The sequence below is a fragment of the Tetrao urogallus genome, assembly GCF_951394365.1.
Source record: "Tetrao urogallus genome assembly, chromosome: 8".
Lineage (NCBI taxonomy): Eukaryota > Metazoa > Chordata > Aves > Galliformes > Phasianidae > Tetrao > Tetrao urogallus.
In genome coordinates, this window is record NC_136821.1 from 25,033,474 (window position 1) to 25,051,535 (window position 18,062).

General features: G+C 49.4%; 2 protein-coding genes across 4 annotated transcripts in view; one reads left to right on the top strand and one right to left on the bottom strand.

The window, feature by feature from the left end:
• Positions 1 to 1,360: 1,360 nt before the first annotated feature.
• On the bottom strand, positions 1,361 to 3,544 carry METTL21A (methyltransferase 21A, HSPA lysine; the record flags this gene model as incomplete). 2 transcript variants are annotated; one of them, XM_079539413.1, is made up of 3 exons in its annotated part: positions 1,361 to 1,758; positions 2,717 to 2,828; positions 3,404 to 3,544. In XM_079539413.1, 3 exons carry the CDS (start codon positions 3,542 to 3,544, stop codon positions 1,361 to 1,363), a joined length of 651 nt encoding a protein of 216 aa, XP_079395539.1. The 2 variants fall into 2 exon arrangements, with proteins under 2 accessions (XP_079395539.1, XP_079395540.1); XM_079539414.1 differs by having other exon boundaries at positions 1,692 to 1,816.
• Positions 3,545 to 10,694: 7,150 nt separating this feature from the next.
• CCNYL1 (cyclin Y like 1) overlaps positions 10,695 to 18,062 on the top strand; it is a gene marked incomplete at both ends in the record, with an annotated part of 32,260 nt that continues 24,892 nt past the window's right edge. For both annotated transcript variants that reach the window (XM_079538866.1, XM_079538867.1), the window contains one exon: positions 10,695 to 10,935. In XM_079538866.1, coding sequence (XP_079394992.1) covers positions 10,695 to 10,935 — 241 coding nt within the window. The remainder of the gene's footprint in view (positions 10,936 to 18,062) is intronic.

Consider the following 18,062-nt stretch of genomic DNA (forward strand, 5'->3'; position numbering starts at 1 on the left):
TGCTTTTTAAGCAGGTTCCTGCTAAGGAAGCAGTGCAGCTGCAGCCTCTTGCAGGGGCTGAGCACGGCCAGGTAGCAGACCTTCCCCAGGGGCCAAGTCACACGCACAGGCAGGCACAAGCTGCAGCATTCTGCTTTCTGCCAGCCCCAGCCCCAGGGGAACCAAAACATGCAGTGATCACAGATGAGCTGAGAGAAGGAAGCACTAGGGGGGAGGAAGAGGAGCATTGAGAACTGGAGTCCCATTCCAAACATTACAGCCAGAAACAGAATTGGGAGAGCTTGTGATTTTTTTCCAGATGTTGCTCACCCAATTGGTAGGACAGAAAAGACAGTATGGCACATTACAGCTCATACCATGTTCTGCTTTTAATTAAAGGTGCTGTCTTCCTTTCCTCAAAAGACTTCAACACTAGTTTGAAACTGCAAATTCCCAGTAAGTACTGTTTTAGTGACACCGTGTGGCTTCTAAGTATAGAGTGGTAAGCAAGTGTATTACAAAGCATCCGCCCTCAGGCGGAATTCAGAGCCAAGCAGAGAACTAAAGCTGAAAACAGACAACAGATTCTCCAGTGGCAAAATGCAAGGCCTTCAGACCTTGTTGGTGGAAGCTATAATGACACGTTATTTCCAGAATACGGTATGCATGTCACTTCTGGATCACAGACCCTCAGCATCTTCTCATTAGGAAGTCTGATGGAAGCAGGTATGGCCTCCACACTTGCAAGTTAGATACAACCACTAATTTCTAAGTCAGCTTGCTTTGAACTGTTGATCCCCCTCCTACCACCCCAGCCCTGTTTTCCCTGCTCTTCTTCAGTTCAGTAGTGGTAGCAATAGAACAGATTTATGGCATCTGCCTTTGTTGGGTGTGCCCTTTGCATGGCTGCTTTTACCACAGCGTTAAAAATGCAGGTCTGAGGAGTTAAAACACTTTGAACTGAAGTCTTAGTTTATTCCACTTTTCTAAAGTTGAAGAAGTGATAAAAGGGAAAAATCCCATCTAATCTAATTGCTAATATAAGTTTCCTGTGAAAATTAAGTGGGAAAATTAAGATTTTTAAACCACAGATCTTTTGATTACATTTTTCATGCATGACAATTTCTGCAACATAAATCAACTTCAAAAATTATTTGATAAAAAGTCGTTGGAAGACCTTATGTATTTCTTACTGGGGAATGAAGTGGAAAATCAATATGCAGAAGGAGGATAGGAACTTTCCCTGCTGGTTCAGACTGAGTGGAAAAAGAAGCCAGTGAAATAACACAACCTCCATAATTATATGCTTAGGAACAAGTGTATTTAGTAGGAACAAGGAGAGGTTTGAAAAGGATCAGCAGTTTATTAACAAAGTATACAGTCAAAAGTCATCTTTGTGACCACGCCTCTGTGCTTTGTAGATATGAACATCCTTACTGTAATCATAGTGGACCTCATTTACAGAGAAACGGCCTTTCAGCATCTTCAAGAAGTTGCTATCCCGTTCATAGCGGATACGGCAGGAAAGAAGAATCACAGTTTGCTCTGAGCACAGGTGCTCCAATGTCTGAAGCAGTTCCTCAAAAGTTTCTTCGAGATAAATGATGTCTGCCCCCAGGATGAAGTCAAATGCTCCCGGAGAGAAGTTGCCTAGGTTTTTTCCCCAAGTTAATTCCTTCACCACAGCCTTTGGGTGTAGTTCAGAAGGTAAGTTAGCCCACACGTTCAACTCCAGGAATTCTAGTGCTGGCTCCCTGTCTGTGATGGTAACGCGAGCACCTAAGTGGTACAGGAATATACGTCTCAGATAAATGCTTGATGTCCATAAATAGAGCATCTGGAATACAAAGCTTCAAGGTAAGCAGTCCTAATAACTGCTGAGATGCTTGATTAAAAACAAAAGAACAAAACAAGCAGAAATCCCACTGTTTGGACACATCCCATTCTTCATTAGTCACTTAAGAATATAAAATATATTCATATATTCCACACGAAGATTAAATCAGGTTAAACAAAAAGGTTTTCTGGCGCTTTTTCTCAGTGCATGAGAATAATTATTTTCTGGTATGTGACAACAATTTTAAAAAGATTGTCACCATTAACTTGCTCTGATTCCTCCTTAGAAGAGAAGCAACTGAAGAGGTCCGAGAAAATTTATGCCTGTGTGATTTCCTATGGCATTGCCACATTTTGTCAAACTGCTTTCTTTTTATTATTTTAACAGGCACTTTCCACTGTCAGTACAGCCCTGAATTACATGATAATCTGCGACACTTAGCACAGATCAAACAGTGCTCAGCCCCTGTCTCGGCCACAGTAATATGTGAGGCAAATCATTCCTCCAGACCTTGGTTTCCCTGTCTGCAAGATAGGCTAATGTGGCTTTGTGTGCTCTCTGTCTGCAGCTTTATCTGTGCTGCATTTCAGGAGAATTGAAAGACATCAAGCACAGCTCTTGCTCCCTGGGGGAGGAGATCTGCAAAGCTCAGTGTTGCGAAGCAGACTGCCATGGTAACAGCATCAGTCTTAGCAAGGTCCCACCATAAAGTAAACTGTGGTGGCACTATCAGTACAGTAAATAACACAGCAGGCTCTGAAGTCTGATGAGGGAGGAAGATGACTCAGGATATATCACAGTTCACATGTGTGGCTTTCATATGAACTTCTGCATGTGGATATAAAAATGCCAGTTTTACTACAGCTGTAAATTGCTTACGGCAAACAAAACAACCCTTACCCAACAGTGTGGCCACTATTCCCAGCAATCCAGTTCCAGCTCCCAGCTCAATCACCGACCGATCCCTGAGATCGATGCCTCCCATCTCCAGATAAGCAGACAGGACGACAGCCTGAGCCAGGAGACAAGGTCAGTTAAGTGCACCTCAGTCATACTGAATCACAGTGCTTCTGATTTACACGGAAGAAGCACGTTATGAGGAGGGTCTGCAGCAAGGCTCCGGTCAGCCCTTCCGTGGAGGGCCCGTGAGCGGCGTGCGGTCTCGTCGTGAGCTTTACGGAAGACCCTTAGAGGCAGAATGCGATAACGGCCCCGCTACCTAACGTGCAGCGCCGAGGAGCGTTCCGCGGGGCGGCTTCTGCCGGAACCGACGCGGCCGCTCGGGCACCGCATCTCTCCCGATGCCAGCGCCCCGCAGCCTCGGGCCGGTCCCAAAGCCGGGCCGTCCGGGAGGGCCACGGCCCCGACGAGGCTGCCGGCGGTCCTCGCGGCCGCTGCAGGCAGTGGGCCCCGCGTGCTTCCGTGCTGCGCGCCGCCTGTGCGGGGCCCGGGGCGCCCGCTGCCCTCGCGCACGTGAGGGGCCTCTTACGGAAGCGAACTTTCTTTAATCCGCCGATCCCCAATTTGGCGCTCGGTCGCTTCTCCGCGCGATCCGAAGTGCCCGGCCGCCGCCCGGCCCGCACCTACCGCGTCCCACACCACGGCCGCCACACCGCGCCGCTCCCAGTCCTGCCGGATGCGGACGGTGCGCCCCGCGAAGCGGTACGTGGCCGTCGGCCTGCGCAGGCCCTGCAGCGCCCGGCCTTCCTCGTAGGGCACCAGCGCCATCGCGGCCGCCTCCGGCGGAACGGCGGAAACGCGGCGGGGCGCGGCCGAGCCGCCCGCTCCCTCCCTCGCTCCGGCCGCGGCGGAACCGTGCAGAACAGGGGCCGGGGCGCGGGAGGGGCGGGCGGCGGCGGGGCTGGGCCGGGCGGAGGGGCCCGTGCCGATGAGCGGTGTCGGGCTGGAAGCGGTCATCGCGCGGCCGGATAACGTCGGACGCCGCTCCCGGTACGGCTGGGTCGCGGCGCCGAGCGCGGCCGCAGGGCCGAGCCGCTCAGCGGCGGAGGTGTGGTACCGGTGCTCCCACTGCCTTGTTTGTGCACGGCTCTCGTCACCTTTGGCTCCGTTTAATCTCTTGTTTGGCAAAACAACACAGCGCGCCTCTCCTTTGTCTCCCTACCCAGTTCCTTGAACCTGCTCCAAAGCCTGCTAAAGGCCGTGGGAGGGCCGGGCAGCCGTCCTGTCTTCCCGGAGGCGCTCGGCAAAGACTCCGGCAGCAGGAGGGCAGTGCCGGCCATGCTCCTCGTTCCCTGCACGGGGCCAGAGCAGGCGTGCACGGGTCACAGGAGAAGCGCCTGGGCGACCTGCGCCCATCTCCGGGGGCTGCACCGCTCAGCGGCTCCCGGTGCCAGCCCTCAAACTCAGGGAGCACAACCAACTTCAGAACACAGCCCTGCCCTCCCACAGGAAACAGCAAATCTGGCTGGCAGAAGAAAGCAAATGTTGTTATATGTGAAAGCTGTTGATTTCAACAGAGCGGCTTTAGATTCGTTAACACCTTTGTGGAAGAGCATTACAGGCTGCATAGGGGAGCAGGAAACAAAGTTTGTTTGTAGGGTTCTGCTACTGTAGTGGAATGGAAAGCAGAATTCCACTTGCCCCAGACCGGTTCATACTTGTCTTATGGCAACTCAGACTTCTTTTCCTAAGCAGGCCAGAGCAGGTGTGATGATTCAGCTTACTGTGGTTTTATGTCTAAAGCACTGGTTCCTTGCCACTACTCCTACTTGACAATAATGCAGCGAATAGTCTTTTCTCAATAGTGTGTTTTTCTAAGACATATATCCCAGAGTATCTCAGCAGCTCAGCAGGCTCTACGAATCCTGCTCTTCTCCTCAGAAGTATTTCCCTTTCTTCCTTGCTAATATTACTTTGGCACTGACTTTCACACGCCTTAGACAGAAGGCCAGGAATTACTTTCCAGAGCATAACTTGGTAGTGAAGCTATTAGAAAGGCAATTAAAGGCTATTAAAGGGCCCTACATCTAACTTTTTTTCCTCTCTACAAATCTGTTTTCCAAGTTGCAGTACTCAAGTATTATAATGGCAGAGTAAGAGACATACTTTTTTCCTCACCTTTCCTGACAGTAAAATGGCAAGGAAAATGTAACAACAAAGAATTCTATGCATAGGACAGTTGTCCAAAACTGAAGTACTTTTCCTCTCAGCAGGGTGAGAGCTTAGCACAGCAATGAAGTTGGGAGAAATGTAACTCGGTTCGCCTTTAAATGCTGCAGAAGGCAATATGGATATCTGAGCTGCAGATAAACTTGCAAAGTAGGAAACTGCTCATTGTAAGGTAAGCAAGGGTGAGTTAAAGCAAAAAGAAACACTGCTTTCAATCCATTCTTATCTCACTCAACTACTTGATAGAACAGAGGTGCAGTATGTCCAACTGTAAATCCTGCTCCCTCTGATGCCAGTAAGCTTTGTGGGGTAATTTAAAGAAGTGTTTCAGAGCAGTGGTTCTTTTAATGCTCAGAAAATCAAAGAATCAAGTAGATGTCATGAAAATGAGAGCAAATTCTTTTAAGACTATACTGGTACACATCTCTTACAGAAATCTTCTCTTGGCTGCTAAATGTTTAAAATCCTTCCTTTGAAATGAATACAGCAGTTCTTGTGATGGTTCTGCAGACACTGCATATACCAAATGGATCTTGGAGACATGCACAACGCGAGGAAAATACTGCATCCATCTCACAGTCTCTGGTTGCCACGGCAAAGACAGGTATAAATAGAAACAATCTGATACACTTTTTAAAAACTGTATCAGGGAACATGCGTTGTTGGTAACTGTCTGACAGCAACGCCTTATCCCAAATGGCCGCAGTGACTATTTGCCTGGAGACTTCTGAGCCTATGTGTTTAATCCTTTCTGTCTAAGCAAATATCAGCTATTTCTGCTTGTCCTTCCACTGGAACACAAGAACTATCTGTGAAGGAAAGTTTTGACAAATGTCTGTTTTGCTAAAAACTTCCTCCAATCAAACAAATGCTAACTAACACCAGGCATGGTGGGGAACTTGGAAAAAAAAGGTTTCTCCTCAGCTACCACCAGCAGCGGCCATTCAAGTGACTAGCAGTGAAGTGATGAAGAGTTTTTACGTGTTCACTGGTAGCTTCCACACACTTGGCACCAGAGAGATAGATGGGGCACTGAATTGCTTTCTGTTAAACAAAAGGGAGTAAGCCAGAGATTAATTCTGCTCATCGCTGCTTGCAGTTACAGAATAAAGCCTGATTGATCTGAACCACCTTTGAAACCAACAGGATGAATTAAAAATGAAAACCTAAGTTTCTGCAGAAGCTAACAGGTTATCTGCAGACATTATAACTTGCTGGTTCTGCAAGAAGTGTTAAATAAGAAAATAATGTATGGCATGAGCTACTGTGTCATTTTCTTTATACAAACACAGTTATGTTAAGCAATGGAAGTGATGAAAAAAATCATGAAGATGCTTAATTTCAGAAGTGCAGGGGCTGAAATGCAGGAAGTTTTGGTGTAAAGGAATAGTTCCCATCAGCACTATTACAATCACTCCATAAACCTCATATCTTGATCAACTGTCAGATATAATCATGGCACTTATTACAATCTCTTGATACAGAAAAATCACATCACTTCTAGTGGAGTTACGTGACTGATCTCTCAAAGGCCACACAGTTCTGAAAGTTGGCATTGTTCTGAAATCTTAATTAACCAACAAAAAGCAAAACAAGCCAGCTCTTCTCCCTGTAAGTGACAATGGCACTTTGGTTGCTGGAAACCTCCAGCTCTTGCTAATGCACTTTGCAGATCTGACCTACAGCCTCACATTGTGTGCCAGCAGCTGGGCACTGGGCCGTGCTGGCCCTCTGATGGGAAGCAGACAGTGCTGTGCTGCAGGGCCATGGGAGGCAGGGAGGCGGGTTGCAGTGCAGATGCTGCTGCTCTCCCGCAGCTCTCATGTGCAGGGTGCCTGGCTGGGGGCTGCAAAGCACCTGGCTCAGGTGTCTGCCTGTGGGATGCTGCTGTACTGGGAAATGTGCTGCAAAAACACTCTTTGGCGGAGGCTGAATGTAGATCCAGAGGGTTAATTTTAAGTGCTCGCATTTCTAATGTGTTCCATAGGTGCAGAGTTATGTAACTGGAGGGAAAATTACAGTGCAAGCCGTGTACTGTATTAATTTACAACTAGTTAACAACAACTAAGGGCAGTTTGAAAACAGTTCTATAGGCAAGCAGACAGCAGCTAGAGCATGCAGGTAGATGCATCAAGTTCCCTTTTTCAACAAATAGAAACCAAGAAAAATGTTTTTTTGTTGGTTGGTTTATTTGTTTATTTATTTGAGATAGTATTAGGCAGCTTTTCTCCACTCTTTAGAAACAAAACCCTTCAGACAAAGGAGAAGAAGCACTAGGCACCCGTAGGCAATTTCTGGTGCCTCAGACCTCACAAGAAGGGCTCCTCAGGGCCTCCTTCCAGGCTTTTCATGGCCCATGATGGAACTAAGCCTTCAGAAGTTTTTCTTAAAGCTATGGCTGGGCTTACACATACAGTTTGCTGTTTCTGAATGAAGTCACGCATGCCATGTTCATGTTTGTGTTAAAATACTGGAAAGCGTTTCCCTTTTCCTCATAGGAAAACTGCATACATGACCTGGAGTACAGCTATTTCCAATGCTTGGCTCCTCAGGAAGAGGAGCTGTGCCAGCTCTGCCCAGCAGCACAGAGCACAGCCTCCTTGATTTCAGCGCATCTGAGATTCTCTTCTCAGGTGTAAGGTCTCCATAACTCCACTGCTGCAGTCCATTCTCTTGAGACTCCAATACCTGCAAATGCTAGTTTTATGTTTTCTTAGGACAAAATGAAGACAAGATCCAAAAAAAGACTCCAAGATCAAAAAACATTTACTGCCATATGCTTGTGCTGTTGGCATCACTGCAGTGATCCAGGTGCTCGCATGCTAAGAACCTCTGCACTGCCTGTGCTGACATCCAGGATTGCCGCAGAGACACAGAGGTACAGGTGGGATCAATTACAGCCATGCTGGAGTCTGTGTGCTGCGAGGCACAGCTCCCAGCCCTGCTGGCACTGCTCACCGCTCGTCAGTAGTACAGGAGGTGATCTGAAAACTGAGAACATTAGGGCTACTAAACCTCACCCTGTGACCCTGTGTGTTCTGAACAACCTCACTGGTTTCTTTTTTTACTGACACCCTAGCGGAAGCACTGGATCTATTTCCCTACGTACTTTTTTTGTTTCAGTTTTTTTTCCCTTAAATGGCCACAGCCTTATGTTACTGCTGAGCCTCAGAAGACAATCATGCCTGCAGTATTTTCATCCTGTCAGCTGGTGCTGGATTTCAAAACAGGATGCCCACTTTTCCCCCCATTATTCACAGCAGTGAGATGCAGAATCCTGAGCTTTTGTTTCCAGTTGGTTACACGGTCCAACGTGTGATTCATTCTTCCTGCAGCCATGTTTCCAGGAAAAGACAATACTGTGGCCCCTCTCCAAGTCACCCGCAGATTGCTGGAGGCTTGAGCTGGAGAGTGCTCCTGTGCCTGCAGCTGAGATACTTTCTAAGAAGAGATGAGGGGACGAGGCCTCAGGTGTGGACTGCGTTATCTCCCAGCAAACAAGAAAGGAGGGACACAGCCTTGGGAAAGCACATGCAGCACAGAATCAAGGTGCAGATAAGAGCAGAATGTACAGGATTTAAAATTCTTGGCCCTGTGAAGCACAACAAGCATCTGCAAAGAGCTAGTCTCTGTTCTTGGGATTGAGGCTGATTGCCAAGCCAATGGCTTAAGGGCCTGCAGTGTCCCTCCAAACATTTAGGGAGACTCCTGGCTGCTCGATGCCATTGGTGTGGACTATACTGCCCATGGATATTGGAGTTTCCCAAGAGTTGTTCAGACAGGAGCTGGTAGTGATGGCTTCCAGCTCTGCTCTCAGGGATAAAGCTTCTCATGGCTCTGTGTGGTGGAGCCTGGGCTGGAGAGCTGCGTGGCCATGCGCTCCAGCACTTGGCTTCGGCAGCAGTCAAACACAAATGTGCATGGATCTGCTGGCAAGGAACTGTGGTGGGGAAGGCCTGGGCTGGGCAGTGCAAGGGCTTGTCTGCAAACAGTGCCAGTAGGCAGCAACTCACGTGTGTGGGGCAAGCAGGCCAAGTGCAGAGCAGAACCGCCTCCCCGTGAGCCTGTGAGCAGGAGCACAGCACCTGCAGTGCCCTGCCAGGTCTGGCAGCCTTCCCTTGTTGTGCCCCCCACGTGCAATGACACAGGTAGCGGGGCTCACGGCTCAGCAGCAGCAGGGTAGGCTCCAGTGCGTGAGCCCTTTGGGCTCCCCACGCGTTCAGCAAAGAGGGAATCTGGTGCTTTGTGTTTTCAGAATAAACCATGGCTCTGTTCCATCTCCATGTTTAGGGAATACAGACTACTGCTGTGACTGTGATCTGACTTCATCTTGCAACCCTATGTGGCCCTGGGGCTGCCTGAAGATCTCCTGGCAGTTACAGACACTTCCCCAGAGGGCCTCTGTTTGGGTTCATTTCCCAGATTGTGGAAAGTAACTTTCTCATTCATGGAAAGTGAAGTGAGCACACTCTCCCCACCGTGCACCATGAAAAGCCAAAGGTGATCTCTGGGAGCAGAACTGAAGGCCTGTAGAGCAGCCTGTGTGCTGATGGTGAGCATCCAGCTCAGGAGGGTTCCTGTGCGGCGTTAACGCCAGCCAGGGTGTGAGTGCCAGCCAAAACCCTCGGCTGCTTCTTGTGTGTTCTGCTTAGGTCATATTTTCTCCATGAACACCAATGGAAGGGAATGAAGTACTTTTTATCCTCATAAAGCGAGGTTCAGGTTTGAAAGGCCCTGCCAACGCAGAACATCCCAAGGCTGCTGCACTCCCCTCGGCCCGGCGTGCAGCGGGAGGGCCGCGCCCCCAGCACATCGATGGACATTTGTGCGATGGGAACTGCTGACTCACAGGGGTCAAGCGAGATGGCAGAAGGACGGCACGGGAGGAGGATGGGACTGGCAGTAAATCGCAGCGAGCGGCGTTGGGAATGCGGCCACGACACCGAGTCGTGGGGAATACACGCGGGGCCGTGCAGGCCAGGCGTGGTGCCACCTCCATCGAGTGCCGCTCTGGGCGCCCAGCGCCATCACCGCTCTAGGCAAAGCACCCGGCAACGGGTCCCGCGCTGCTCTGCCGCGGCAGCTCTGCACGAGAGCTGTGAGACTGCCAAGACGCTCAGAGCGTAGAGGAAGGCGGCTCTCCGCGAGCCACGGATCCCCGCCCGAGACGGCGCTAGGGAGCGCGGAGCAGCGGCTCGCGAGCCTTGGGAGCCGCACCCCCGCCCGCACCCGGCCGCCGAGTAGCGCCGCAGCCATCCGCACCTGCCGACCGCGCGGCCCGAGCTCCGCGACCCCGCGAAAGGGCTCGAGGGCGGGGCGCGAGCCCGGGGAGGTGCGAGAGGCGGTGCCGCGCGCGCGCGTGCACTCAGGGAGGGCGGGAGGCGGAGCGCGATGGCGGAGCGTGACGGCGGTGGCGGCCGTTGGCGGAGCGGCGTCACGCGGCGGGCCGGCGGCGGGCGATTGGCCGGCGGCGAGGCGGGGCCGCGCCTCTCCCCCTCCCCCGGCCCGGGGGAAGGTGGCCGCTCCGCCAGGGCCGTCGGTCGCCGCGCGGAGGAGGCGGCGGCTCGCGCGCGGCCGTTGGGGCGGGCGTGGGCCGCGCCTCGCCGGGGCGGAGGCGACGGTGATGCTGCGCTGAGCGCTGACGCCCGTCCGCCTCCCTCCCTCCCTCAGCCCGGTGCCTCCGCGCCCCCTCCCCCGCCCCACCCGGCGGCCGCGTTAGCCGGGGCCCGGCGGGGGAGCGCCGAGCTCCATGGGCAACACCGTCACCTGCTGCGTGTCGCCGGACGCCAGCCCCAAGCTCGGCCGGGCCCGCGGCGGCGCCGGCGGGGCGGCGGCCGGGCCCGAGCGCTGGGCGGACGCGTACCAGGCGGCGCCGAGCGGCGGCGGCTCGGGCTCGGCGGAGGCCGACTCGGGGGACTCGGAGCCCGGCGGCGGCGGCGGCGGCGGCGGCCCGCACCTCCAGCACATCAGCGACCGCGAGTTCCCGGATGGTGAGCGGCGGGCGGCGGGGCTGCCCGGGCGGCGCGGAGGGGAGCGGAGCGGAGGGGAGCCGTCCCGCCCGCCGCTCCCCTTTGTCCCGGCGGCGCTGTGCCCCGAGCGGAGCGGGCGGCCATGGGGTCCCGGAGGGCGGGGGTGGCTCCGGGCCGGGCGCCGTATCGGCGTGCCGAGCGGCGCTTCCATCGCTGCGGGGCGGGAGGAAGGAAGGGTGTGTGGGAACGGGCGGCGGGGCGCTGGGGAGGTTGAGGGCCGTGACATCAACCCTAGACGCGGTAATTTATAGCCCGGCGTGCGGGCCCTTGGCGAGGGCCGTGTGCCTTATGCGCTCCTTCGTGCGGCGCGCCGCCCTCCGTGAGCCCATGGCGCCTCACGGTTCCGCCCGGCCCGGCCCGCTGCTCCCAGGCGTGCCCGGCGCACAACAGGTGGGGCCGCGCCGTCCGCTGCCGGCGGCTGTCGGTGCTGCAGTGGCGCGGGGTCACCGCTCTGCTGTTGGAACTTGGCTTAATTCGGTGCTGCGCCGAGTATAACCACACCTACAAGAAACGAGTGGGAGAAAACAGCTGTCTGACATCCTTAGCGTAGGGTGGGCGCAGTGACGGTTAGCGCCATCCCTCTGAGCTCATCCTGAGGGCACGAACAGATTTTTGGTGACTGGAGAGAAGCCGTGGGTGAGCCTGAGGAACGGAGTTACCGCTTGTGCCCCGTTCTGCACAGCCGCTGTGCTGCAGCCGTGACCGAAGTGCAGCAGAACAGTCGGCTCCCTCATCTCTGAGACAGCCATGCAGCACTGCAGGAGAAATTATATTTGCCCGTCAGGAGAAATAAAATTTCATTCCTGTGGAAAGATATTGCAGAAATGTCAGAACTCTCCCATACTCGTTAAGCAGAAAGGAACTAAACGATTCTAATGAGTCAAGCAGAAATGCCTAAGCTAAATGAATGTTCTCAGGAGTAGGGGTTATACCTGATTGAACCCTCACTACGTGATCATGTGGGTGGGTCTAAGTAATTAGGCTTAACTTTGAAATCAGCCAGACATCAGAATTTCCTCAAAGTAGGGAAGTACTGATATTTTTTATTTGAATGAAAGAGTATAACCCAAGCACAAGGCGATGCCTGTCTACCTCAAACCATAGTTTGCGGCAGTGGAAGGTTTGATCTTGAGGCCAGAGCTGACCCCCAGACTGGCTGAGCTTAGATGGTTTGGGTGTGAGATGGCTTCAAAGATCACAGTACATGGTGTGCTGTGCATGATGGAAGCTGCAGCTGGTGAATGCTACTTGTATGCAGCTTTCTGGCTGATAGAACTATTTAGGGCTGCAGAAAGCATCGAAGTTTGACAGCTTTATGACAATACAACTTACATCTCTGTCCTTGAAGTTTGTTGTTCCTAAGTCATAATTCTTTTCCACTTGTTTTGCTAAAATTGAATGTTTTGGTTATACCAGGAATGCAGAAGCTACCAGCTGTGCTTTGCATCTTTTATATATATGTATAAAAGCAAGTACAGCACAGTCCTTACAGGTCTGAGCTGTTACACAGGGGCTGTTGGGATACTTTGTGATGCTTCTCCAGCTTGCTGCTTAGCAGGCTCTGTAGTTCATAACTTTTAGCTTCTGAACTTATTTATTTTGGGGGTAGAAAACGACAAATACACTGTGAAATACAGTGTATAAATCTAAGGACTGAGGTTGTGTCTTATTGCTACAAACATGCCAGCTGCCACTATTATCAGAAATGTAAATGTGAAATGAATTTCTTTAGTGAAGTAGCACTTCAAGCAGTGCAGTTAACTGTGTTCTAGGGTCAGGAATTAAAGCACTAAATTCTGCAGTTCAGTTTTCAGCAGAAACTAACATATATTGCTATATTGTTCAAATTCTAAGGTTTACTTAAACTAAATTAATCTGAAAAGTAGTGGCTATGGAAAAATTGGAAACAGCATCCTTATCTGAAGTACACCCCAGGGGGTGAAGTACAGTTGATGATGGCCAGCTGGCTCCAGAAGGCTTTTGGTCACAGCTGCCTGGATTGTCCATAGCAAACCCAGGTTAAACCAGAAAAATCTTGTATTTTTTTTAAAACAAAGATGTTTATTTAAGGTTTAAAAAAAAAAAGAGGAAGGGTAAGAGGGAGGGAGATAAAGCTGATACACTGAAAATGTAATGTTTCAAAAAAGTTGGTTCAAAGGGGAAGAGGTTGTTGGCTTTGTTGTGAGAGTCTGAAGGATTTATTTAAATGCTATTATCGAGATCCTGAGGTATATAACTTGTTCTGCTCATAGCTTTTCTGGTTGAGCAAACTCTGCATTTACAGTTTGATGTTCAAAGGAGAGGTTGTGTTAAGTAAGTGGAACAGATGCAACTTTTGAGAACTGAAAGCTTCTCAGTAGGTTTTTGTCTTCTGTTAATGTTGAATATCAGGAGCTGAAGTGAGCCTAGAGCTGCTCGTTGGCTGCTCAGCTGTGTGCCGTGTTCCTTGCTTCTTTGTGCAGCTGGGGTTGAGCAGAAGGCTTTCTTCTCTGGTTTCAGAAGCAGCAGCTCTTTGGTGTTAATGTTCCATTTGGGATAGTTTGTGCTGATTACTGTTTCTTCCAAGTGAGTAACAACTTGCAGTTGATACTTGCTCTCCAGATCTCAGTGTCATACATATGTCTAGTTCTTTGTGGATTCTTTGAATAAACCAGAAGGCCTTGCTGGCAGTCTTCTCTCATTTGCTCTTGAAAATATGATTTCTGTCCACCTCTGCTGCTTGCTGAGCACAGTGGTTTTGGTGGGACTTGCCTGATGCACCAGAGCCAGGCAGAGAATTGCTGACATGCTGATCTGATGGGACAGCATTGCATGGTACCTCCCCCAAAGAGCTGGGAGGTGGGGAATGAGGAGGCAAAGCAAGTAAGGACCAGCACAGGTGTCCAGAGGACTATGGTAATCACACAGGACTTTGATGGGAAAACAAATATAAGAGGACTTTAGAGGGGAGCGTTAATAGAGAGTGAAGTGATCTCTGCTTTAACAGGTCAGTCTAGCACCTACCTTAACTCTTCAAGCACCAGTAAACTTACCTTTCTCTCTTGTTGGTAGTGTCTGGCTCTCCAGAAGCTGCCTCATGCTGAAGGGGCAAACTGCAAGATGTCTGCATGCCACACTTACTAGTGTTTGGAGATAATCAGTATATTCCATTATCTGTTCATCTGTGATGTCATTTCACCAACTTGTCTATGAGTCTTCCTGTAGAGGGCTAAAAAATCTGTCTGTCCCTTATATAAGCATTTGGCTGTTGTGATTTTTGCTTTTTTTTAATCCTGGCTAAAATCGTAGTAAGAGAGAGGGGGAAAAAGTTAAGGCAAGGAATCACCTTTTTCCTATAGGAATGCTTAGCTGTCTATTTAGATACATGTGAAATTTGGGATGAAAACCAATAGACACCTTTGCTCCTGTTCTGTTATTTCCACTGTTGTCTTTTTAATTTAATCTCACCCTTCTTCCCCAAGTGCTCTTGCTATTTTTTTTTTACTGGTGACCAGGAACTATTTAGAAAGGTGTTTGTAGTTGTAAGGGCAGAGAGACCAGTGCAATGGGAAGATGTTGTAGAAGTGTAACAGCAGGAGGACCAGTGCAATAGGAAGATATTTCAAAAGAAAGAAGAGACATGCTCACCAGTCTCTGAGGATCTAGGCTCGCAGAACAAACTCCACAGAGGAGGGATCTCCAACAAGGAATCCTTCCTCAATGGCAGTCAGCCCTTAAATGAGGTCCAGGAGGGGTGGAAGCCACCCCTTCCAGTCATACAGACGAATTGCCTTCACCTGTGCTCCTAGGGCTGACTGGCTCCTTTCCCCAGGTACTCGCTCAGTGGTTCAGGCTGTGACTCAACAGTTCCCATACAGTAGTGCTTACAAGTAAAATGTGGCCATAACGAATGTGAAAGAATTGGCCCATCCGCAAGCCTGAAACACCTTCAGTCTTGTTGCCTTAGGATGCCCAATGGTACAGCCTTTATGAAGTGACCTGAAAAGTGCACATAGTGGCAGTGATGGAATAGAAGTTCTTTACAAACATTGCTGAAAGGGCCCTATGCATTTGGGAATTGGGAGTAGAGGAAAACACATTGCCGTGTCTCTATGTCTGCTTTTCTCAATGGGTACTGCTAACACCTCAGGAATCCTCTATCCATTTCTTTTGTGTGAGGTAACAAAAAGCAAGAAAACTCCCTCCCAGAAATTCATGTTGCATTAAATTAGGACTTCTAACAAGGTTTCTTCCACATCTAGGAAAAAGGAGGGTGTTACTCAATGAGGCACGAGGCAGGAAGAAGCCACTACCAAACATTAAGACCTGGGATCTGTAGACCTTTGCCAGCAAGCTAATGTTGAAATTTCTCAATCTATGTTGTTTAGTCTTTGTTACAATTAAGAGTTCAAATGTATGCTTATATTTCACTATGAAAATCATGTTTTCAGCAGTAAGCTCTGAATGTTTCCACTTCAGGGAATAAAACAAGATGCATCTGTGCTAAAATAGCTCAATAGTATTTATTTAAATGTGTAGTAAAGCCAGATGAATAAAACTGAAGGTTCCACGTGTGGGGAATGCAGGTGTCAGGGTTACCTTGACAGTGTGTACAGAGCTCCGCAGCATTCCGCAGTGTCTGATGAGCTGTGTGTCTGCAGCTTTTGCTTGTATTTGGAGTTCTGAAGGGGCCTTCAGTCATTACTGATCAAACGTGGGTTTTTTTTTCTCTTTCCAGTGTGAAAAATAACGCCAGCTTGTCATCAGACATGTCGGTCAGACTTAGGTAATAAATTGCTGAATGAGAGCTGCTTTCAAAGCCAAAAAAAGCTTTTGTCCAAAATGCCAGGCATGGTTTGTAAGCTGTTGTTTTTTCTTACTGAACAAAATGCAGGTAAATTGAAATTCCTACAGCCACAGTAAAGAGTGATTGTGCTTTAGTTTGTGCCTAAAATGGCACAAAAAATATAATGAAGCCCAGTTAACTGTAATAAGAGCTTCAGGTGAAGCTTTCATTTGGAAGAGGAGAAAAAGCATATACCACCCAATGGAGTGGCGTAAGAGGCAGCACACTGTGTCATACTGTATTACCTGAAGATGTGCAGAGAGGTTGGGATTTCTGATACTCATTTGTTTTTCTTTTTCAACCATGTCTTGTAAGAAGTAAGGCAATGTGCACGCAAAGTGTAGCTAGAGGAAAAACTTGCCGTATATGGGAGCTGCTTTGAATGTGTTGCCTCCTATTTTATCATGTTGGCCAGGGACATCAGACGTGGATGTTGGTGGTATGGCTGTGGAGGGTGAACCTTCCCACCAGTATCCCATTACGGGTTGTTGCCATGTGACAGTTGTCAGCAGAGGGGCAGTCTGACACAGAAGTGCAAATGAAGCAAAGGTGTGTCACTGAATTCTTCCGTGCGGAAAAAATGGTTCCCACTGACATTCATCCATGGTTGCTGAGTGTTTATGGGGTCCAAACAGTTGATGTGGATGCTGCATTTCAGCAGTGGGGCAGGGATGTGAAAGACAAGCCATGTTCTAGATGGCTGTGCATAGCCAATGAAGAAATGAAATGAAGAGCATCTTGATCAGCTGATCCATGCAAATTGGCTAATGGTGGTGGCAAAGTTGAGAACATGTTTTGTAGCTGAAAATTTGCTCTATGAAATAGTGTTGTTGTGCTCTTTGTATCTGTATCTGTTGTAATTTCCATGGAAATAAATGAGGCATTACTTTTGAAGCTACCTACATACTTACAGTTAACAGCATGGATCTAGGGGTGTAAAATTGCATTGATCTCACTCAGTGTGTAATTAGAAGCTTGTATTCTGTCTGACTGTGAAAAGGTGATGGCTGTGGAGTTCTGCTCTGTGTTCCCGTGGCAGTGAATTGTGATGGATGTAAAGGTCTGTTTGGGCAATGAAAAGTGGGCAGCATGGAACTGAATCTTTCTCCTTGTCTATTTGAATGGTCCCACTTTGGGTGCTGTCTGCAAAGACGTTTCTAACCAAACGTTAGCTACTTTCAAGATTTAACTTGCGAACTACAGTTTTCCTTCTAGTTCCAATATCTACTTTCTAGAGTTGTGTAGTTTTCCTCCCTTGTAACTGGTCCTGCCTACTGTGGAATTGTGAGTGTTCTTGGCATCTTGCTCCCTAGCTGAAACAGGTATAAGTGATTACAACACTCACAGGTATCCAGTGTAGTGCATGAAATCCTGCTTGATTTCCTTCAATTCAGAAAGGCCAGACACTGCACGCAGTGTGATAGTTCTTTTATTGTGCTTCCGTGGTGGGGGCTGTGAGCTGCATGCCATAGGATTGTGCAGGGGCTGGCCACCATAGTGTGGATCCTCCTGCAGTTTAAATGCCAAATTTGTGAACCTTAGAAACACTCAGGTAACAAGGAGTGTATTCAGAGATTGGAGCCTGCTGCCCAGAGGGGCTGTGAGGTCTCTGTCAGGAGGAGATAGCCCCACGCAGCTGGCTCAGGCTTGGGCAGCCTGCTCTGGCTGTTCCTGCTGGAGCTGGGCACAGGACTAGGCAATGGCAAAGGGGTCCCTGCTGGCCTCAGCCTTCCTGTCATTCAGTGAACAAGCACCAGCTGTGTGGGTTGTTTTCATTTGTTTTTCTGCTTAAATAAATAGTTGGTTTCCTTTGGACCCTATAGAGTTAGAGGTGTTTTTAAAAGACCTATGCATAGGAAGGTATTGGTTAAGGTTATGTCCTTACCAAGAATTTCCCCTCAAAATAGAGTCCTGTCTGAGAACTGGTTGTGCTTAATTGGATTTTGTTGCGCAACAGTTCTAGTCCTTTATATATTCAAAGTTGCTTGTATTGCTACGTCTTAGTAACAGCAACCTCTTTGACTGTCAGCTTTATTCAGGAGATAGCAAGTAAGACAGCAGAGTGTAAAGGGCGCTCTCCCTACATAGAGATCACCTGCGGGGGTGTATCAAACAATAGGTGAGCTAACATGAGTTGTTCAAACCTACTCGTGGTCTTGTATGACTTTGATAAGTAAAAGTACTCTGTAATGCCAACTCCATGTCAAGGGAAGACATGAGGACTTGAGCTGAGAGCAGAGGTTTGCTTTTACTAGCAAGGTGA